General features: G+C 40.1%; 1 protein-coding gene across 1 annotated transcript in view; it reads left to right on the top strand.

Annotated features, from left to right (window-relative positions):
• The window catches only part of LOC133409755 (adhesion G protein-coupled receptor A3), a 225,467-nt gene that overhangs the window by 12,882 nt on the left and 187,419 nt on the right, over positions 1-25,166 (top strand). Inside the window, exon 2 of the mRNA XM_061690192.1 lies at positions 18,278-18,349. Within this exon, the coding sequence (XP_061546176.1) occupies positions 18,278-18,349 (72 nt within the window). The remainder of the gene's footprint in view (positions 1-18,277; positions 18,350-25,166) is intronic.

Below are 25,166 nucleotides of genomic sequence, written 5' to 3' on the forward strand. Positions count from 1 at the left end.
ATCATCTTCATTTTATTTAATGAATATCTCACTTTAAAATATTCTGATAATCAAGATGTAATAAAATATTCTGCAAAATATTAGTAATCATAACATCATTTGACTAGTATTCCTGTTGTGCAGTGTTTTTTTTTTTTTTTTTTTATCAGAATGATCACACAATTGTGACAATAAATCTCAGATGCATGAAATGTTTTTCCTTTTTTGGTATGTGACACACTTGATTGTTCTAAAACCAGTCAGTCCTGATCCACCGAAAATGACAATGAGACTTGTTGAATAGATGAAGCAGCATGTACCAGGCCAATACTCTGTTTCAGATGGAGCAGACAACCCCTTAAACACTCCGGTTGATGTTGAAAATGCCAAGCAGACACATGCACACCATGAACATGACATTTCTGATTATGATGATGTCATCAGTGATCCAGACTATAGACCATCCTGTGATAAGTCCTCTGATACTGAAAATGAAGACAGCCTATCCATGGTGGCAACAACTCCACAACAGCAGGATGAAGATGTTTATTTAAACAATATGGTCAGAAGAAAAATAAATAAACGCCTTAGTCTGGGAACATGGAAGCAAAAGGACTCCAAGAATAAACGGAAAGGAAATGTCAAAGGAAAGTCATACAAAAGTAAAAGTGGCAAAGAAATAGGATCAAAAGTTACGGGTCCTCCCAGCAACTCAAAGTTATATCAACGAGTCTCAACCAGAGACTGCCAAGTCATTACAGAAGGACAGTGGCAGTGGATATTTCAGAAGATTTGGCCAATGAACACCTGGGAAGAATGGCGTTTATATGTCATCACTCTGGTCACAAAGGTTAACATAAAGCAAAAGAAAGTTGCTGAAGGATCCCGACGCAATTCATCCTTGTCCTACCAATTGAAGCTTCAAGATGGAACGAGTCTCAAAGTATGCAAGGCACTTCTTTGCTCTACACAAAAAGAACCATTATACACTGGCCGAACAAAGACACCATCGACCGTGATGAACAAGCAGCAACGCCACTCTCTAAATTTGGTCCTAAGAGCGGCAAGCATGCAAAGCTTGAAACTGATGTAAAGGATTTCCTTCAAGATTGCTTGAGGGACCTGCCCACTGTTGATTCACACTACTGTAGAAGCACAGAGACCTATAAGGACAAGAAGTTCCTTCATCGGGGCACAACCATCTCCCATTAGTGAGGCCAAATATGGTGCACATGTCACCAAGAAAGATGAAGTGAGGCAAGAGAAATCCTGTGACAAGCATTCTGCAAATAATGAGAAGTCTGTTTGGTCAATGGACTTGCAAACTGTGCTGCTGTGCCCAAAAACCAAAGCGAGCAGCCTGTATTATAAAACAAAACTGCAGGTCCATAACTTCACCCTCTTCAACTTGAAATCAAAGGAAAGGGTACTGCTACCTTTGGGACGAATCAGAGGGTGACCTCAGTGCATGTGTGGCAAATGCATTCTCTGAGCTTGCAAGGAAATATGGGGTCCTAATAACACAGAAATACCTTGTTGAAGGGCACACACAAATGGAGTGTGACAGCATGCATAGTACTATTGAACGCAAAATAGTTACTGATATCTTCACGCCAAGAGATTACGTCATCACAAGACTCAGGCCATCACCTTACCATGGGAAGGTGTTCAAGCATGATGAGTTCCAGCAACTGAATGGATCTTACTTCATTAGCATCAGACCAGGCAAAAAAGCTGGAGATCCAACTGTGCATGACTTGTGGGCTCTTCAGTTTAGCAGTGAAGGCAAGGTCCATTTTAAGCTGTCCTTCTCGGAGGAATCTGAGTGGGAAGAACTGCCACAGAGGGTACAGGTGCCAAATGAGCCAATGGCATGGATAAGAATGTTTCCATGTGCTCTGCCAATCACGGAGAGGAAGTTCCAGGACCTGCAGTCAATGAAACAGGTCATGCCAGGCGAGTGTCATCACTTCTTTGACAATTTGCCACATTAATAGGCATCAGTCAAGAACCAAGCAAAGAAGAGCTGGAGGTAGAAGTGAGGAGATCCACATACCTCCTCAGCATTATGTTTAGTTAGTTTGTTTGTTATGTTTTATTATTGACTGAGTTGAAGGTTTAAAATTGCTCAAGTCATAAAGGCATGTTCACAAATTTGCCCAAGTCATTTATTCCTCTTCTGTTCTGACTATGTCAATAGTCATCTATTATCATGACTTTTTTGAACGAAATAATTACTAAATATCATATATATTTTTTTTAAATAATTTTTTGTGTTTTCTGAAAATTAAAAAAAAATGACTTAAGCCATTATTGTAAGAGGGTGTTGACATTAAAGTAGTGAAACTATGCAAAGATATAATAATTTGAGAAGGGAGCCAATACCTTTTCACGGTACTGTAAGTAGGCGCATAAGTTTCAGCCAAACCCACCTAGTAGTTCCTGAGAAGTAGCGTTATATTACAAAGCTCCTGTTACCACGGCAACCAATGCTGACATTTTCAAAACTTTTAAAACTACAATATGGGTTCATATAATATTTCCACATTTGAATATCTTAGCTTCATTATTTTCCTTTTGAAAAAATAGTCAATCCCTTTAAAAGATGACAATTTGTTTTTCTCAATTAATGCTAATTCAGGCCTTTAAATGAGCATCTTCATCATCAAGAAATAAGTTGAAAATCAAATTCATCATGGCCAATTAAAATTAGTATGTGATTTTTGTAGATTTATAATTAGACATAATGAAGTTACACGGTTTACTCTAATTTGAAGGTGTTTTTTGACCAGATTTTCTTGATGCGATCTTACACAAAGCGTTCCCCAAAAGCCCCCAACATCCCCCACCCACACACACACACATTTTTCTCATTTCTCTCAATTTCTCTCATTTGATTTTCAAAATTTTTGTTTTTGTTTTTTTTCAAACATTGTGCTCAGGTTGAAATAGCCATTCTAACCAAACTTTGCATTTTGACAGATTGTCATTTTTTGGAAATCTTGTCATGTTGTTACTTGAACAAAAGTCCTGGGACACTTTTGAATGTGAGTCTGCATACATTTGGTGTATACTGTATGATACTTTTTTTCTGACACTCTTCTTCATGCTTCTTCTGAAATAAGGTTGCCCCCCCCAAAAAATAAAAAAAAATAAAAAAGTCAAGGAAATCACTCCAAAATTATTCCTTTAATGCTCTGACTGAGGTCTCACAAAAAGAAAAAGAAAAAAAGATTTCTGGGCAACTCAAGAAACATATTTTCCAGAAAATGGTGGTCAACTTGCAAATTGTTCGATGTCGAGGGCCTTTGACGATAGAGGATCCATTGTATGTTCCGCATGCCGTGATGATATCTGGAAACAGTAAACATTGATTGAAACTGGTCCATAAGAACTCTGAATTAATTAATGTTTTATTTTTTTAAATCTGTATCTTTTTAAAACCTTCTATCTGTCTATATCTTACTGTGTTTTTGAACTCTGCCCCCCCAAAGTAGTTTTGTCATCTCTTGGGGGATGTTTAAAAATGCACAGGTTAGCTTGACCCATTGACCCATCAGTCTTTTAATGAACAAATAAAATGGAGTACATTATGGAGCAAAGCCAACCTTTTCGGATCATCACAACACTGATCGATCTGAGCAGTGTTACATGACAAAAGCACAACCGGTAAATGTAGCACCACCACCAAAGCTCAGACTTGCTAACTTTGAAATAAATTAACAGCTGCGTGACAAAAGAAGATTGCACGTAATTCTCCTTGCAGGGTAATAAACGGACAATGACGCAACCATCTCAGGAGGATCTGTACTGAAAGTTATGCGGCATATGATTTTGTCTCGTGATACACCTTTAATAAGCATACTTGGCTGAGTGCAGACAATAATTGTGCTCTATGGACTGTACTTTAAACATCTGTGCTCAGTAGGTGTGAATTATTTATATCTAAGTGGCTCCCAATCTTCTTCTGCTGTATCCTTTTGTGGCTAATTGTAAAGCGTCAATGTTACAGTATATTACTTTAGCTATGGAGATGCAGTAAAATTATACTAATATATTGATGATTGACACGTTGAGAGATGCATTGCAAACAGAATGTGAAGTTGCTTCTTTGAAATGCATTAACTGTATTTAATTAACTGGCCGGAAAGCACATAATCAAGATGTAATAAATTGGTGGCCGTATAAACAAAAACCCCAAGCAAAACGCCGTCCGTGGCTCATAAACAGCCACTGCTGTGCTGCCAGCGACACACACTATATTGCTAAAAATATTCGCTCACTTGCCTTGACTCATATATGATCTGGAGTGACTTCCCCTTCTTAATCAATAGGGTTTAATATGACGTTGGTCCACCTTTTACAGCTATAACAGCTTTACACTCTTTCCACAAAGTTCAGGAGTGTTTGTACGGAATTTTTGACCACTCTTCCAGAAGCACATTTGTGAGGTCACACAGCGATTTTGGACGAGAAGGCTCTCAGTCTGTATTCTAATTCATCCCAAAAGTGTTCTAACTGGTTGAGGTCAGGACTCTGTGCAGGCCAGTCACCTTCATCCACATTAAATTCTCACATCCATGTCTTTATGGACCTTGCTTTGTATATTGGTGCGCAGTCATGTTGGAACAGGAAGGGGCCATCCCCAAACGATTCCCAAAACATTGGGAACAATGACTTGTTCAAAACCTCTTGGTATGCTGAAGCCTTCATAGTTCCTTTCACTGGAACTAAGGAGCCAATATTTTGGACAATTACATGCTCCCAAATTTGTGGGAAGAGTTCTACCATTTGTAACGTGGCTGTGCACCAGTGCACAAAGCAAAGTCCATGAAGACATGGATGAAAGAGTTTGATGTGAACTAACTTGATTAGCCTGCTCAGACTCTTGACCTCAACCCGAGAGAACACCTTTGGGATGGATTAGAGCGAGAGCGAGAGCCAGGTCTTCTTGTCCAATATCAGTCACCTGAATTATCATAATTCAAGTAAATATTGGTTTAAAAAACATCTCTAGGCCATCAATATAAAATTATCAAAATGAAAAAGTGTAGAGTATGACGGTAACTGAGTGTGCTTTTTTGTGATGTGATGACATACAGTATTCTTACATCGCTATACATATCGTAACCTTGAAATATACAATGTTGGTACCAGAGGTGGGTAGAGTAGCCAAGTATTGTACTCAAGTAAGAGTACTATTATTTTAGAATAATATGACTTGAGTAAAAACAAAAAGTCGTCGTCCAAATATTTACTTGAGTAAGAGTAAGAAAGTACTCACTGAAAAAACTACTCCAAGTTAAAAAAATAAAAAAAAGTTACTCTAGTTACTCTTGATTTTTTTTATTTTTATTTTTTTTAAATCCGAGCATGAACATCATATGGGAGTCATATGGGCACACACCTGCCACCATTAAAATTTTTAACTGCCCAAAACCCAACAACACATACATTGGGCCCTACAGAAACATTATTTGCTTTATTCACGTTAATGACTTGATGAAGAAGCTGTTTGCTGTAGACTTATTGATTGTGTATGCGACACCATAGGATAGTGCTAATGTTGCCATATGAACTGCCAAAACAACAATAGAAACATCTGCAACTTACCGCAAGGTGTTTTCTCAAGTCAGAAGTGGGCTAAAATATCCAAGTTTGAGCAGTCACAATTGTAATGTAATGTAATGTAATAATTCGCCGATCTGATCAATGACGTCATTGATCGGCTCCGCAAAAGACATTTACGCCGTGTCGCCTTTATGGAGCCAAGGAACATATTTTACAATTGAAAAATCTCACGGAACACCAACAAACAAAAATGTTACAAAAAGTGGATACATTCATGACTGTATTTACTTCCTGCCATCTAATACAAGACCATTAATTTGTTCTGTCTGTCACTATGCCTAACTGGCATAAATAGAGTAACAAAGATACATTATTTATTTTAAATATATTTCTTTTAGCAATTAAGTACATACAGTATATACAGTAAATATAAATACAGTAAATATAAATACAGTAAATGAACAGGACATTCCTCCATCTTCTGATCGGATCGGTGATCAGTTATCGGTTTTTTTAAACTCGCTGATCGGCGATCGGCACCAAAAATCCTGATCGTGTAAAGCCTACTAAAAACGGATAACTCAGAGATCAGCAATTCAGATTCTTAAATGTCGATATTATAAACAACTTCGAAGATTTCACTTTTTTTAAACCCAGGAATTTTTTCATGACAGCCAAAGTATTGAGACCTGTGACTGATAGGTGTCTTTCTCTGGCCAGGTTTGTCTGACTACATTTGTTTTCAAACATTAATATGAATGTCAACCCTCAGTTTCAGATTAGGGTTTTGCCTGTGCATATTACATTCAGCGTTAAGAAGTTTGACCAACATAAAAACCAGAAGTCTGTCTATGGGTAAAAAAATAAATACAATTGGTTAAACATAGAAGCTCAGTAGAGTAGATGAGTAAATGTTTTATTTTTTAAAAATTATATTTATTCTTTATTTAGCCAGGAATTGTCACATTGAGATAGAAGACCACTTCTTCCACACAGTCCTTGTCCAAGATGGCACACAGAGCTTTCAACATAAAAACAGGGCATACATAATATATTTGAAACACAAAAAGAAAGGGGGGAAAAAACACTAGAAACAATAAAAAAAAAACAAAAAAAAAACTGACAAACACAGTAGGCTACTCGTGCATATAATCGAGTCAGCAACAGCATCAGGTAAAAGAGTATGAGAGAGAAGAGAATGCAGTTTCGCCAAGCTATTGGACTCACATTTCTTCTTCTGGGACAGGCTCACTAATCTTCATTGATGATGTAATACATGATGGCATCAGAAAAATTAACTCAGATGTCTACAACATTTAATCTACTGGTTTAAACAAACATGTAACCAGACTGATTTGAAAGTCTTTCATCATGCAGTAAGGGAATGACCCATAACACACAACAAAGCAACAAAGATGTTAATGGGGGGGGGGGGTTAAGAAGTGTAAGGTTTTAGACTGGCCAAAGCAATCTCCCAATAATAATAATAATAAATAATATCCCACTTCCTCACTCCTAGCACCAATTGGAGGTATCAGCCTAAATTGAAACAATGTGAAACCTGTGACAGGAATGTGAATTGTTTTCATTGTTTATGTCCTCCTTATGTGCATGCATAAAATCAGGTGAACCCAAACTATGAATCCACAAGCTTTGGGTTTCTTTACGACAAATGATTACAGATTATTTTAAAAGAAGAAAAACATCATTTTCAGATGATACTAAAACTATACTGACACATTTTATGATTTATGTAATTTCCCTACCATTACTTTTTCATTATTTGTTAACAATAACAAATGTGTTTGCTATGTTAAAAAGAAGAAAACTCCATTTGGAATGCTGCATGTTTAAGGATGCAATTTAATCTGAAATACGATGTTGATTAATGTAAGTTGCCTGGACATGAGGTGCAACAAACAAGTATAATGAAATTTACTAGCAAAGCTTCCACTTCTTGAGAAACGTTTGAACATTGAAAGCCCAAGGGAAACACTTTTATGAAGCATGCCAGAATGAGGTTAATCAGTCAAGAAGAAGGCACCTTATTCTACTAAATTCCCCCTCGCCTCATTCTTTACCACTTGAACAAACAACTTGGGAATTTCCTCCCCAGTTTTGATAGGTTCTCTCCTCGGCAGATGGGCCTCACTATCATTTGAGACTGTGAAAGTCTGACAATATAAACAAACTTCTCATAGGTAACCCCCGAAGCAATGTCAATTTCCCATCATAGGTCAGTGTTGATTGATATAAAATATGTTGTTTTCATTGGCTGTGCCTGTAACTCTATCTTCGAGAATAACACAACATTTGGCTGGTTGAAGAAAGGTGTCTCAAAACGTTGAGTCCAGCGGATCCAAATGTTTGTAATAGTTAACATTATGATCTCTGCTCCATTTGGACCTTATGATTGGTGGTGTGAATCGTCTCGGTTGCTATTTTGGTTTCGGCTCTTGTGCAATAATACAGCTGGATTTTTCTAAGCAGGGGTGTCAAACTCATTTTTGTCTCGGGCCGCATTGTAGTTATGATTTCCCTCAGAGGGCCGTTAGAACAGTGAAATGTTTAATCACCAAATCTTATTATTACCATTACACAACAAATTGAGGGATAACTAGTTTTGAAATCAGAAGACAAGGAAAATAGTTTGTTCAAATATTGTTTAAATTACTGTAGAAGAAGAGTTTGGTAACAGAAAAATGCAATATCTTAACATTGTTGTTTATTGTTATGTTATATTATATTATTGTTATGACAATTCGGAATTTGGGTACAGATATTGGCAAAAAAATCACGGAAGTTGATGAGTATGATTTGCTTTCGCAGGCCACATAAAATGATGTGGCGGGCCGCATCCGGCCCCCGGGCCTTGAGTTTGACACCTATGCACTAGTGCATGGCCGCCAGGCTCTTTTCTTGATTAGCTACATTTCAGACAGACCACACAGTGTGTATCCCAGCTGTAGCAAGGATAAATTAGAAGCCCAAGCTCCTGTTTAAGTGAAGAACTGACATAGATATCACTTGTCTCCATATAACCCCCATTTGGAATGCTTGACATTAACATGAACATTAGTTGTTGCTGCAGTTAACCTGCATTATCATGCTTATATCCATAAATCAGTGTTTCCCAACCTTTATTGAGCCAAGGCACCCATTTTACATAATACAAATCACGTGGAAAACCACCAAACATAAATGTGACAAAAAGTATAAATAACGATTATTGTTGACATGGTTGCCAATCATTCATTCATTCATCTTCCGTTCTGCTTATCAACTGCATATTTAGTCCTCCTACACAATGGCTTAGAAATGTCTGTTCTTTGTGATATACTGTTGGTGCTCTTTAGAATTGGTCTTTGAATGACTGGTGACCAGTCCAGGGTGTAGTCAACATATAGCCATCACTCTAACACTTCAGCTCACCGAGAAAATGCATGGATGGATGGCTGAATGAATGGAGTGTAACAGTTGGTAAAAGTTAAAGAATAGTCACAGTAAAATGCACATATTAAAATGTGAAACTTAGTAGAATTGCAACATGTTATTTTCTGTTCGAGTAAGCTATTCTGATAATCGATGAATCATTTAAAGACCTTGTTTAACTTGAAATTGTCCAAATCGTAGGAAAATTCCAGCCTCTCAGCAGTAAATATTCTCTGATTTCTGTAAACGCCCATTGAAGCAGACTCATTATCTTTGTTTTATCAGAACACATTTCATGTTTCATCTGCTCTGACTTTGGAAAACAATGATCCACATTTTTGCCTATTTTCAGACGTTATGGACCAAACCAGTAAGTGAATCATAATCAATTTACTGTATGTTTGTGCATTTTCTGCAATGTCAATTTGAAATAATATCCTGTTTTTGAAAAAAGGGTTGGAAATTCAAATGTTTTTTTTTTTATTCATCGATTAATCAAAAAAAAAAAGTAAATAGGTTAATCCATCCATTCATCCATTTTCTGTAGCGATTATCCTCACAAGGGTCTCAGGTGTGCTATACCAGCTCTCTACGGGCGGGAGGAGGTACACCCTGAACTGGTTGCCAGCCAATCGCAGGGCACATATAAACAAACAACCATTTGCACTCACATTCACACCTACGGGCAATTTAGAGTCTTCAATCAACCTACCACGCATGTTTTTGGGATGTGGGAGGAAACCGCAGTGCCCGGAGGAAACCCACGCAGGCACGGGGAGAACATGCAAACTCCACACAGGCGGGGCCGGGATTTGAACCAGATGTGCCAACCAGTCGTCCACCGTTCCACCTACAGATTAATCAATTATGAAAATAATCGTTAGTTGCAGCCCTAGTTTGCAGTAAGTATAACTTGTGCTAGAATGCGCCATTAGCTGCAGTCCACAGAATCCTATGATCCTGAATATGTCTCTCAATTATGTTCTCTGCAATTCATCCCCAAGGAACAAAATTGACAATGTAAATAATGAGTTGGACATATACCCAAAAGTGGGTCTGTTTACATAATGATCAATTATGTTACTCCACTCCTTTCTTGGACATTAAGCATACGCCTGAGTTAGGCACTAGGGACTGGCAAGCAGATACACACAAACACACACCACATGACACGCTTGAGTTTGCTCGAACAGAGGCTGCCTGTCCCTGTAAGGGATGTCCAAAGAGGGAGGTGTAGGTTTCTGGGGAACAGAAAGAGAAAAAAAAACAAAAAACAAAAAAAAAACCCAGTGACAGAACAGTCTATCACATGATCTCACAACATCCATATGTGACTCTCAAAAGAATTGGCAATTTTTCTTAAAACATCAACAACCCACCCCTCAGAAAATGCTTTATTTTCAGTTTTCATTTTCAGGAAATGTAAAAAATATTGGGAACCCGACCCGAACGCGACCCTATCAGCACCTTCTCACCATGTCCATTTGATTTCATGCTGGCATCTATTGGCTTAATATTTCTCAAGTCAGTGAGCTTTGTGAGAAAATAAAACTGAAGTGACAGGGCCCCAGTCGGATATTGATGTCTAGATCAACAATAATGAAAACATATAAACTGTAGCTTTCTGACTTTTGGCTCCCTCCCAATTTACCCAGCTTGGTGTTTCCAATTGAGTTGAGGAATTTCACACTGACTACTTGGAATCCCCCCAACAAGTCTAATATACTATAAGTCACAGAAACAATTCTGAGTTCATGAAATTAATGATTACCAACAAATGTCAAATCATTTCCTCACACCTTATGTATCTGGTATGCTTAACTCAGAAGTCATGAGGCTCTTCTTTAAATATTCATCATTATTAGTCATTTGTATTGGTCCTATCTACCACTACTTGATTACATCTGCAGCAATCATGGCATCCAGTAAACCTTCTCTATGCTCCAGTGTAAGTTATAACATATGTGACATTCTAATCAATTTGAAATTAAAATGTAATCTTACAAAACACACGACTAGCAGACAACAGCAAATTAGTGGATCCCAAACATCTTGCAGCACAAGGAAATTATGTCTGCTCATTCCCTTCTTGCACAGACGTTGTAAATGTTGTCATCCTAAATATATGTTATCAAGTTCTCTTAGAGAAGATTTGTTCATTTTTAATGTTCTGTTTGACCTAATGAGTTAAAAGTTTTACTTTAAAAAAAAAAAATCATCATCATCATGGTTTTATGAAAATTAAAACTTTGAGGCAGGCCCACATGTAAACAGTATGTTGCACACTGATATGACCTTGCAGACACAAGCTGGGGTCTATCCTGAGTTTAAGATGAGAGAGTACTGCCTGTGAACAGTTCCGCTTATCGGCCAACACGTTAGCACTCTTGGGAGGATCAGTTCTCTCCCCAAAGAATACATATATAAGTATTCCAGGTATACAGTATGTGGTAACAAATTGTGTTGACAGGTGTCTGATAAGTTGTCCGTTATTAGAAATGCAGTAATTTGCCCTTTAAATTTTCTTCCATGATAATACAAATTCATTAGAAACTACACATTACTTAGTACTAGAAACTAGTAAAGATGAACATTATGGTGGTGAGACGCAAGGAAGAATCTATTCGGATTTCTCGATAAACGTTTATCCATCCATCCATTTTCCGCTTATCCTCACTTGGGTCACGGCTGTGCTGGAGCCATTCCCAGCTGACTCGAGGCAAGAGGCGGGGTACACCCTGAACTGGTCGCCAGCCAATCGCAGGGCACCAATAAACGTTTAGAAACAGGAATTGCGTTGTAAGATTTGCAAGAATATTTGCCTTTATCAGATGATGTTTTTTATGCATACATACCTGTACATGTGCAAGTCAATTAAACACCTAACAGCTAAGTCCAAAGTATTCCTCTTCAAACCTGTTGCAACTTGGTGCTGAAGGAATGCTGTCTTGTTTTCTAGTGGTAGCCTTGAGCAAGGCAAATATTTGGCAATGGCAAGTATTTCTCATTGATATCTATAACAATACTTCATGCAGTCTTTTACCACTTTCTTGTGTCATTTCCGTCCAGATACCCATTCATCAACTTTTTAACACAGAATTGAGTGAGGGTATGGATCTTTTTTTTGTTTTAACAGTAAGTGGGAATATACATAGGAGTGTGCAAACTGTCCAAGAGGTGAACCAGCACAGCAGTGATGATTTAAGAGCTAGCTAGCTTAATCAATATTAAGAGATATGAATTTCAGTAACACCATTAAATGAGTGTTTGAAGTAGACTTTACACCGATTTTATCGGGCTGATCGGTATCGGCCGATATTTAGCATTTTATGCTGATCGTCTTTAATGTCATAATTCGCCGATCCGATCAATGACGTCATTGATCGGCTCCGCAAAAGACATTTACTCCGTGTTTCCATCGTGCACAATATATTTGAATCCAAAAGCTAGTTTATTTTTAGCCTTGTCGCGTCTTTTGACGTAGCATTGGAAATATCTGACGGACAATAAATGTATTTAAAAAAATAAATGAATAAATAAAAAACATGTCGGCAGTGTGGAACAGACAACAGGTCTGAGACAGGCAACACGTAATGCCCGGATCAGACAACAAGACAAATTTGCTCTTTCACGATTGCACTATGCTAAACTACTGCAATAAAATCTTGTATTCCGATACCAATGCATCCCGTTTTTTTACGATCATTGGGCTTTATCTCGTCAACTCAAATCCGACCGGATACACTCGTTACCGTGGCGCCGACGGTATTATAAGGACAAAATGGGGGAAAACGTGTGTTGGTGGTCACCTGTGATCAGGACAGGAGAGGACGTTCGTTTAAGGCTTGCTTGAGGTATGTTCATGTACTTTTAATACGATACGGCTCGCAAGCAGGCAACAAAACGTTATGTAGCCTAGGAAGCTAGTGGTACCACGAACGGTTGGACGTAAACATGCCGCCGTTCTGTCGAATCATGCTCTAAATTTTTGGTGTGGGTGAAGTAATTTAATTAAAAATAAAGTAATTTAATTACAGTAAGTTAGCACCAATTATTTCTGTCATGTTGTAATGTTGGTTTGACCAGACTGATTAGAATACACAATCTGACTAGAGCAGTGATTTCCAACCTTTATGGAGCCAAGGAACATATTTTACAATTGAAAAATCTCACGGAACACCAACAAACAAAAATGTCACAAAAAGTGGATACATTACTGTATGTACTTCCTGCCATCTAATTGAAGACCATTCATTTGTTCTGTCACTATGCCTCACTGGCATAAATAGATGAACAAAGATACATTATTTATTGTAAATATAATTTTTTTAGCAATTAAGTACACAAGCATAAACAGTAAATGAACAGGTCATTTAAATAGAGACATTCCTCAAACTTGTGATTTTCAACTTGCTTATCGGTGATCAGCCCCAAAAATCCTGATCGTGTAAAGCCTAGTTTGAAGTGACATCAATCTACGCAGTGGAAATAGTATCCTATAAGTCATTAGCAGTCTGTACTGTTCCACTGTAGGGTCGGAATGAAATTGTGTGTGTGTGTGCGTGCGTGTGCGCGTGTTTGTGTGTAAATGTGAGTGAATCAGAAAAAAATAAACCAGACCATCAAAATCAAGCTTGTGGCTCAAAATGTTGACTTACATATTAAAGTGTCTCTTTCAGCCATAACAACAAAGTATAAAAAGTTGTCCGCTATAGACCATACTCCATACCCATTACAGTTTAGGTCTCATTTTCATTGTAAATGGCTCTACAAATAAGCAGAGACTGTGCAGCCAAAGGTCTCTATATGAAGACATATTTAAGAAGAAAATCCTATATATTTTTTTAGGTTACTGCCATGATATCACTCATAAGATAAGAAACAGGAAATGTACTTGCTAAACAAGTCTTGCATGAGGAAAAAAACAATAGTTGAAACACTTCAACAGTTGTCAAACTGGTAACAAAAACAACAACACATTTGTAAATATCTTCTATAAATTATGTAAGCTGTGATGTAAATTATGAAATAATAACAAAATAAAGTTTTATGTAATGTGTCTCCCTGTCATATGCATGACAATGGGCTGTTAAATGTGATATTATGCCAACTCATGAATGCTGCTGTACATATGAAAAGTGCCTTGAAATAAAAGGGAATGGTCACTGTTTAGATGAGTGTGATTTGATTCATTGATGCTAAACAGGAGTGATTATGATCCAACTGCAGTACAAAGTTTGCATGTTCTCCCCGTGCCTGCGTGGGTTTCTTCCGGGCACTCCGGTTTCCTCCCACATCCCAAAAACATGCGTGGTAGGTTGATTGGAGACTCTAAAATTGCCCGTAGGTGTGAATGTGAGTGCGAATGATTGTTTGTTTGTATGTGCCCTGCAATTGGCTGGCAACCAGTTCAGGGTATACCCCGCCTCCTGCCCGATGACAGCTGGGGTAGGCTCCAGCACGCCCGCGACCCTAGTGAGGAGAAGCGGCTCAGAAAATGGATGGATAGATGAATGGATGCAGTACAAAGTACTCTCAGTGCACAAATGACATACAGTATAGCACATAGCAGAAATACACAAGAACATGAATTTCATAAATTATTGGGAATAATATTCATAGACCTTTATAGATAATGTCTACCCATAATCTACTGTGAGAAAGGACTTTAAAAAGCTTGTGTGATTAATGTTAGACATGTAACTGTCATACCTTACCCATCGTGTTTTATTTTAGTCAGTTGCACATAAAACATTTTAAATAAAAAAAAGTACCAAAGTGATATAATTTAATTGTGGTGGATAAATTATATGCCCACAAACTGGCCCTATGGTGTTTGTCTTATTATAGTTGTGTTACCTGTTTAACTGGAATATATCCCCTCAGGTACAGGTGTCAAGCTCAAGGCCCAGAGGCCAGATCTGGCCCGTTAAATCATTTTATGTGGCCTGCGAAAACAAATGAAGTGTGTCTCTCGCTAAAATACCAAATTAGCAGATTTTCTTCACATTTGCTAACGTTAAGATATTACAAGCATTTCTTTCTCAAACCCCCTTTAAAATAAGAACAAACAACTTTTACGTGCTTCTGATTTCAAAACCAGTTATCCATCAATTTGTTGTGTATATGTACTGATAGTAGTCGATCATACATTTATATGGGTTTACAGTATATGTTCAATACCGCTTTTTTTTTTATGAACGATTCCAGTACAATTGTTCACTTTTGATACATAACATTTCAGTCAACACAATGACAGTTAATTGTCAACAAATACCTTTCTTTCATTCCGATGCACATGATGATTTGATATGTCAAACTGCTGAAGTATACCGCCAACTACTGGCAAGGAGAAATTACTCAATGTCAGATTTTTTTTTGCCTTAAGTATCGGTGGCTGGTATAGGCAGCTTTCACAAGTACCCTATACCTTGAAATAAATCCGGTATTGACCCGATAACGATACCTGGAATCGGTACTCGACCATCCCCAGTTCAGTAACGGCCTCCGAGGGAAACCATAACGACGATCTGGCCCACAAAAAAAATTAGTCTGACACCCCTGACCTAGGGATTTGACAAAATATTGATTATGTGATATATCATATTAGTTATCTCAACCAGTGAAGTATTGATACACTAACATATACGTATACGCAGATGCTCACTTAATGACAAGTTTTAATTTTCAATGTGATATCTTTACATTTGTTGTGTAGTGGTTCACTCACACACATGGGTTCAGTTCCCATTCAACAATGGTGTGAATGTGACTTTCTCTTTATACGCCCCGTCCAGGGTGTAGTCTTCTTTTTCTTAGGCATCAACTAGAATAGGCTCCAGCTCCCCTCAACCCTAAAAAGGACAAGTGGTATCAAAAATGGATGGATGGATGCCTGTATCCAAACCACCAACAAAAGCATGTAATGGTGACGTGGCAACGACTGTAATATAAAGTAAATAAATACAACCAAAAACAAGCAATCAATGTTTAATTATTGTTTTAGGTGATTTAACATTGACAATTACTGTTGATAACAAGCCAAATCACGTATGATGATTTTAAAAATATTTGTAGTTATGTTTACATGGTATTTGTAACCCAGGTTGAAGTTAAGATCGACCTTAAGTGGTTTTCACAGCGGTATTTTTCCATACATTGAACAAACCCAATTTCAATGAAGTTGGTATGTTGTGTTAAACATAAATAAAAAAAGAATACAATGATTTGCAAATCATGTTCAACCTATATTTAATTTAATACACTACATAGACAAGATATTTAATGTTCAAACTGATTTCATTTAATGTTTTTAGCAAATAAACATTAACTTAGAATTTTATGGCTGAAACACGTTCCAAAAAAGCTGGGACAGGTGACAAAAAAAGACGGAGAAAGTTGAGGAATGCTCATCAAACACCTGTTTGGAACATCCCACATGGGAACAGGCTAATTGGGAACAAGTGAGTACCATGATTGGGTACAAAAGGAGCTTCCCTGAATTGCTCAGTCATTATAAAGTCATAAAGGATATCACCACATGGGCTCAGGAACACTTCAGAAAACCAATGTCAGTAAATACAGTTCAGCGCTACATCCGTAAGTGCAACTTGAAACTCTACTATGCAAAGCAAAAGCCATTTATCAACAACACCCAGAAACGCCGCCGGCTTCTCTGGGCCCGAGCTCATCTAAGATGGACTGATGCAAAGTGGAAAAGTGTTCTGTGGTCCAACGAGTCCACATTTCAAATTGTTTTTGGAAATTGTGGACGTTGTGTCCTCAGGTCCAAAGAGGACAAGAACCATCTGGACTGTTATGGACGCAAAGTTCAAAAGCCAGCATCTGTGATGGTCTGATGACTAAACAACAACCATCATTAATTTCTTTATGGTTATGTTTTGTTTCATGATAATGCTTTTCTGAAATCCTTGACAGTTTCAATTTGAATCCCATTAAAATAAAATTAAATGTGTCTCGCCTGGTCCTTCATGGTTTCTTTAAAGAGTTGTACCCATCTTACAAATTCTGGCTGGGTAATCAAACATATGAGCACAACTGTGCGTATTCTAATTTACTAAATAAAAGTAGGGCTGTAAATTTCAAAATAAGAGCCATTAAATTAAAAAAAAGATTACATGTTCAAATACAGTGATTAACTTCAGAAAAATTCTTTGAAAGAAAACTAACAAAATAAAGATAATACTCCATGTTTTGATCATATGGGTAGAAGCAAAAACCTGCATTGTAAAAATACATGATACATAGGTAGAAGGGTTTTCCAGAATTTTGAGGTCAACTTTGGGGGTGCATATTATTATTAATTGAGAGCGCCATTCATGGCAGGCACGCCCCAGCTGTGTGAGAACGCGAGGTGAATGTGAGGAAAATTATTTGTATCAGAATGCTTTAGTTAAAATTGTACAATCACACTGTCATGATATGGAATTTATTCTGTTTTGTAATAAGAGAATAGATAAAATGAAATATCTTATTAATTTAGTGAGCCATTGCTGTGAGGAATGCAAAATTATCAAATTCCTTTCACAATCTTTCCTGTCATACTGTGGTGCGTGTTTTTGTTTGCACATGAAGGACAAAAGCAATGTTTCTGTTTCAATTCCTTATTTTAAAAAAGACCAGTCAAGCAACATGTTTTTCCTCCTTTTTTTTGAAAGTGTCAGGTGAAAGCTGCAGCTGGCTACTATGCCAGTATTTTAAGGGGAATAGATGTCAACATCTTGAGAAAAAAAGGAACTGAACTATGAACTATTAACTGAAGTAGTTCATTTTTGGACCGGTGAACTGAACTTGAAACTCTTTTGGCTTGTGCTGCTAAGCGAGTATACTGATCCGTAGGCTGTGGGGTCTCGCTGAGAGCTGTGCTCCGAAGGACGTAAACGGTCACGAGCGTCATAGTGACAAACTCAAAGTCCACTGGATGATCGTAATGTCAGCTAGTGCTCGCGATCAAATGCTAATTTACTGTGGCGATTGACTCTTTTTAGTGTTGTAGGTGAAACATTTTGGTCAAAATATCCATGACTGTCACGAACCAATGCAGCAGCAGCTGCTGCCGACCAGCGCCCTGCTGCATGAGGCAGCTCTTGTCATCTGTCCATTTTTTTTTATATCAGACCGATCAGTGTAATGTAATTTTTTTCCCCCAGTATCGGGCAATAATTATCGTTCCGGTAGTTAACATGCATCCCAAATCTATAATTTTTGGGACATGATCTTCCTTGTGCGCTGTGTATGCTCACCTCATTTCGAAACATATTTTGCCCTTGAACAGAAATCTGAGTAACAACAAGATCGCTGTGCTGAGGAACGGCTCCTTCTATGGCTTGGCAGCTCTGGAAAAACTGTAAGTACTTAAATCAAGCTCGCTTTATTGTTTTGTCCTCCCTTGAGTCCCAATAGCTGTCATTGTACTGAAACTGTAGAAAGCCAAAAGGAAGGCATAGTGGGAATTAGGAGTGCAGGAGGATTGCCAGAAGTTTTCCCCTTTCAGCCCGAGTGCTTAACCTCAATTGTTACAGTAAATGTCTTAAAATAGATAATATAAAGGGTCATATAAAGGTCTAAAGTAGTGCAAAAATCTTCAAGGTTTGACAGTCTGCAAACCTAGTCAACGAATACGACACTTTATGTAATGTCCCAGGAGGCTTCACAGGATCAGCCTGATGATGAAATCTATGATGTCTGTGCTACTACTCACGCCTGCCCCTTGAAGTCAGCACTTGATTGCTTTCACCTCTATGGAGGCCCCCATACCTGGTTGGATGGTGACACTGACATTTGGAGATAACGAGGAAATAAGACTGGATTTGTATTCTTTTCCTCTTAAGTCAGTCATGGTAGAGATATTCTATGGATTTGCACTTACATAAGTGCAAGTGGTAAGTATGATAAAAAATGTTGAGAGACTTGTCTTTATTAATTCATCAATCAAGGATGGCCTCAACCACTTAGTTCCCCCTGAATCATAATTCTTAGCATCACTATGCCCCATAAAGCTACGGTTACATTAGTTTGGTGTGGAGAATTTGAGCACCCTGACCTCAACCCCATCATCAAACATCAACACAAAACACCTTCATCAACTAGAGCAGAGATTGGAAGATAAGACTGTCTTGTCCAACATCAGTGCCCTCTGACTACACAAATACTTTTCAGGTTAAATAAAATCCCACAGACGCTACAAAATCAATAGTCAAAGCTTTTATTACTCCAACGTGGACTTATTTAAAGTATTTGAAATATGATCTCAGAGATGAGATGTTAGCAAACCTCACTAGGCTTCCTCAATGTAAATCAGGCGGATTAACTGTGTGTGTGTGTGTGTGTGTCTATGGGTTGTAATGTGTGTGTTTTTGTGGCTTTTTCCTTTTTTTGTGGTTATTCGAGTGCTAAGAATAAGAGAATATAGAATATGCCTAGGAAGTAAGCGGACAAATATGCCTAGGAAGTAAGCAGACTCATAAGTACTTTAAACCAGCATTAAAAGTAATGCAACGCCATGCAAATCAGACATGATCGCCAGTAGCGATGTGGACGTCTGAAACGGTAGTTCAGTTCAGCAATGTTTAGTTTATCTTAGTGGTTGTATTCTGGTAACCACTTTCTTCCTCCTATTTTATGTTCTCCTTCCTGTTTATTAGTTCGGATTTGGTATCGACCAGCTTTTTAATGACTTTGAGTTGGAGTCATCTGTGAGTGTTGTGTACTTGAGAAATATATGTAAGTGCTGTTTGACATGAAGTAGCCGTTAGTGAGGATGTACACTGCTATGATAGCGTCTTGCACTAGCCGCTTGCTGTGTTTACAAACTGGGGATGTTAACACCAGGGGGTTCTCAAGGTGGACCTTCCCAGTTTAATCTTTTAACACTCATTCCTCTAGCTTTTTTAACCATAGAGTGACAAATACATCTCACGGCCATTCAGCTCTAAGAACGCCAAATCTTGTCTGTTCTCAAAAGCTAAGCAGGGTCAGGCCTGGTTAATAGCAAGATCGGAGACCAACTGGGAATACCAGGTGCCATATGCTTTTTATCTAGTCTCTGGGGTGCAAGCCAGCACAACTCAGTGCTGGTCCAAAGCCCAGATAAATAGGAGTGGTCTGAGTCAGGAAAAGCATCCGTCCATCAGAGTTAAAACTTCATCCACAAAATGGCAACACCGAATAAGGAACACAAAGCTGGATAAAATAAGAGTGATGAATGCATCAAAGAGTTGTTCTAGGTGACACCACACAAGAGATTCTGGAGATTCTGGGAATATAAAGATGTTCATCACTCAGTGCGAACTCCACTTTGAGCTGCAGGCAGCTGCCTTCCCCACAAGCTGGCAAAAATCGCTTTTGTCATTTCCCACTTGACTGGTCGTGCGGAGGCGTGGGCTACTGCTGAATGGAGCCGTAATTCCGCCGCGTGTCATTCGTGGGCTTTTTTCGTAAAGACTATGGAGCAAATTGTTCTGTTTTCCACACCAGATCGTGAGACAGCTCGCTCCCTTGTCACCGTACAACAAGGCAAGAGCAGGGTGTAAAATTATGCGATTGAGTTTCACATTCTAGCAGCTGAGAGTCAGTGGAATAATAGGGCACTGCTCGATGCATTTTTTTCAAGGACAATACAAGGATCATTTGGTCCCGCTAGACCTGCCGACCGACTTGCACACTCTCATCGCTCTCGCTGTAAAGATCGACAAGAGGATTTTGGATCGCGAGCTGGACGGAGTTCGGCCGAGGGCTGCGTCACTGCGCACTTGGAGGACGAGCCTCGGTGACCTGGTCAAACCAAGGCAGATCCCCTGTTTCCGGTCTCAACACACTGGCTAGCGTCACCATGGATGAACCCATGCAACTGAGCAGGTTCCGTCTCTCCCCTGAGGAATGTCAACGCCGGCTGAGGGAAGGGCGGTGCTTCTACTGTGGCCAGTTGGGTCATTCCGTGAGCAACTGTCACGTCAAGGTTGCCGGTGCCGGTAGCAAGGGCACGGGAGCGGTGAGTCTAAATTTCATTAAGGAAGACCCTACCCGGGTTCTTCCTAAAGTGACACTATGCTCTCCTGATCAAGAAATTCAAACACCTGTATTAATTGATTGATTCCCACTCGGAACACATTAGTTTTCATGTTTTTGACGCCATGAATCATGACCTTATTTTAGGAAACCCATGGTTGAAATTACACAATCCCCACATTGACTGATCCTCTGGGCAGGTTATGTCATGGTGCAGTAATTGCGCCCAGAACTGTTTCAAGCCTCCATGTGATGTTCAGGGCTATGTTTCAAATGACAATTCACAGACCCCATCAGGGGATCCTGATTTATCTCAAGTGCCCACTTGTCACCAGGACATTAAAGACATTTTTTCCAAGTCCAAGGCCAAATCCCTTCCACCCCACAGACCTTATGACTGTGCAGTTGACTTGCTGCCTGGAACCACACTCCCACGAGGGAGGTAATTCTCTCTTTCAGGGCCGGAACACAAGGCTATTCAGGAGTATGTGGATGAATCGCTGGCAGCCGGGATTATCCGCCCATCTTCATGCCCTGCGGGAGCCGGATTTTTCTTTGTGGACAAGAAGGAGAAGACTCTGCGACCCTGTATCGATTACCGGGGTCACAACGACATAAGCGTGAAAAACAGGTACCCACTTCCTCTCACCTCCACTGCCTTTGAGTTTCTGGAGGGAGCCAACGTTTTCACCAAACTCGACATAAGAAATGCATGTTGTCCAGCTGCCTTGTGTCAACCGTCGAGACCTTCAAGTTCCTGGGAATTACAATCTCTCAGGACCTGAAGTGGGCGACCAACATCAACTCCGTCCTCAAAAAGGCCCAGCAGAGGATGTACTTCCTGCGGCTTCTGAGAAAGCACGGCCTGCCACCGGAGCTGCTGAGACAGTTCTACACAGCGGTCATCGAATCAGTCCTGTGTTCTTCCATCACAGTCTGGTTTGGTGCTGCTACAAATAAGGACAAACTCCGACTGCAACGGACAATTAAAACTGCTGAAAGGATTGTCGGTACCCCCCTACCCACCATTGACGACTTGCACCCTGCCAAAACTAAGACAAGGGCGTGCAAAATCCTCTCGGACCCTCCGCACCCCGGTCACCAGCTCTTCCAGCTCCTTCCCTCTGGTAGGCGCTACCGATCAATGCAAACTAGAACTAGTAGACATTCCAACAGCTTCTTCCCTCTTGCGATCAACTTCTTAAACACCTAACCTATAATTCCATTACAATAAGCTAGCAATTTTTTGACTTGAGTTCGTAGTCACATTTCTGTGGGGCCAATTATGTATTACTCGTGCACTCACTGTAGTTGTCTCGCCATGCTGCACTATTTGCATATACTGGCCACTCATGCCAGAGTAGCATCTGCTCCATTTGCACACTGATTGAGGAGTATCTGTAACATTTGCACAACCAACATTGTCCCAGATGATCGCACTACTCGTCACTTTAAACCGCATACACTCCTTGAAGTCTCAGCGCCCTTTGCACAATGGTCATTGCACCGGACTTTTGCAATATTAGTCATTCGAACTGCTTTAAGTGCTAGAGGACTCTGCATCCTTTTGCACAATTGTTTTTTGTCAATGTCTTTATGTCTCCAAAGTGTTCTGTAAATTGACTGTCTGTTGTACTAGAGCGGCTCCAACTACCGGAGACAAATTCCTTGTGTGTTTTGGACATACTTGGCAGATAAAGATGATTCTGATATGATCTAGCCAGGATAAGGGAGGGGGATGAATGGAAAACAGCATTCAACACACCAACAGGACATTACGAGTATTTGGTGATGCCTTTTGGACTAATTAACGCTCCAGCTGAATTCCAGAAATTTGTCAATGCGTGACATGTTGAATGTGTACGTTTTTGTATATTTAGACGATATTTTGATATTCTCCACGGATGAGGAGACTCACATCATTCATGTCCGCTCTGTGTTGCAGCAGTTACTACAGAACAAACCTTATGTCAAGGCTGAGAAATGTGAGTTCCACAAGGCATCCGTTTCTTTTCTGGGATTCATGCTGGCTCCAGGTGAAATCAAAATGGACCCTTGCGAAATTGATGCAGTGACTAGTTGGCCCACTCCCACATCACGCAAAGATGTACAAAGGTTCTTAGGGTTCGCTAATTTCTACAGAAAGTTCATTAGGAATTTCAATTCTTTAGCCTCGCCTTTGCATGATCTTACCTCACCACACAGACCTTTCGTATGGAACCCGCTTTGTCAGGCAGCTTTTCAGAAACTTAAATCGAGCTTTACCTCCGCTCCCATCCTCACTTTGCCAGATCTCAAACAGCCGTTTGTGGTAGAAGTTGATGCGTCTATTGCCGGTATAGGAGCAGTGCTCTCCCAGAAATGTCTCAAGGATGGTAAAGTTACATCCTTGTGCTTATCCCTCCAAAAAACTGACCCCAGCCGAGAGAAATTATGACAGTGGTGACCGTGAACTGCTGGCAGTCAAGGTGGCTTTGGTGGAGTGGAGGCACTGGTTACAGGGGGCACATACTCTGTTTTTAGTATGGACAGATCACAAGAACCTGGAATATCTTAAGTCTGCTAAGAGATGAAATGCGAGGCAGGCTCGATGGGCTCTGTTCTTCACTAGATACAATTTCACGTTATCCTACCGACCTGGTTCTAAAAATGGTAAGCCAGATGCTTTATCGTGCATTTTATCCGCAGAGAATTCTTTGTCTGACCCTAAAACCATTTTGCACCAGTCATGTTTCGTTTCTGCTTTTGTTTGGGACATTGAGACAGCGGTAAAGGAGGCTCAGCGGTAAAGGAGCCCTGAAAATTGCCCTGAAAACAGGCTTTATGTGTTTCCGACCTGAAAGGGAAGAGTCATTCACTGGGCTCACACTAACCGGACTGCAAGTCACCCAGGCATTGCCAAGACTCAATCTGTGGTTGAACAGCGCTTTTGGTGGCCCAATGTTAGAAGGGATGTTACCAATTATGTCAATGCTTGCCAGGTATGTGCTGTTAACAAGTCCTCTCGTAAACGTCCTTCTGGGGAGTTGTGACCCCACAATGTCATTGATCAGACATCTCCATAGATTTTGTGACGGGATTACCGGCCTCGAAAGGAAATACCACCTTTCTCACAGTTGTGGACAGGTTCTCTAAAATGGCACACTTCATTGCACTTCCGAAACTCCCCTCAGTTAAAGACACTGCCGAGTTAATGATACACCAGGTATTCAAGTTCCATGCTTTCCCCAAGAATGTGGTATCCGATAGGGGTCCCCAATTCATTTTGCAATTTTGGAAGGAGTTTTGTAATCTCATAGGTGCTACTGTCAGTCTGTCCCTCCCCTCTGATTCCACTGGTCTATCGCCTTTTCACGTTGTGCATGGTTACCAACCATCTCTATTTCCTGCCATAGCCCCAGAGTCCACAGTTCCAGCGGCATTGACCTTGGTGAGACGCTGCAGGAGGACCTGGGAGCGAGCCCGCCAGATGCTGCTGCGCCAGGGATGGTCCTACAAAACCGCAGCGGACCGTAGGAGGACACCGGCCCCGAACTACAAAGTGGGTCAGCGAGTTTGGCTCTCCACAAAGCATATTCCACTCCTGGTGGAGTCCAGGAAGCTTGCTCCCAGGTTCGTTGGGCCCTTACCCATCACAAAGATCATCAACCCTGTCACAGTGAAGCTTAGGCTCCCAAGGTCAATGCGGGTCCACCCAGCTTTTAACGTCAGCCTGCTCAAGCCTGCCCGGGATTCCCTTCCAGGCCCCCTCCTCCCCCCCGGTTCGTGGATGGGGGCCCTGTCTTCACTGTGAGGCGGCTGTTGTCGTATCTGGTGGACTGGGAGGGCTACGGGCCTGAATAACGTTCTTCGGTGCCGTCTGTGTTTATTGTGGATATTTCGGTCATTCGGGACTTCCACGTTGCGCATCCAGGGGCTGCGGGGCCGTCTGGGACCGGCCATTAAGAGGGGGGAGGGGAGGGGTGTGTGTGTTCCGGTTGTTGTTTTCCCCCTGTCTCGTACACACCTGCTCCTGAGAGCATCTTCACCACCTGTGCCTCGTTCACCCTAATTACCCCTTGCATTTAACCTCGTGTCTCCTTCTTTCTTGTCGTCAGTTTGTTGTACCTTGTCGTCGCGTTCCAGCATTCCTTGTTTCCATGTCACCGACTCACAGT

The sequence above is a fragment of the Phycodurus eques genome, chromosome 11 (genome assembly GCF_024500275.1).
Source record: "Phycodurus eques isolate BA_2022a chromosome 11, UOR_Pequ_1.1, whole genome shotgun sequence".
In the NCBI taxonomy this organism is placed as follows: domain Eukaryota; kingdom Metazoa; phylum Chordata; class Actinopteri; order Syngnathiformes; family Syngnathidae; genus Phycodurus; species Phycodurus eques.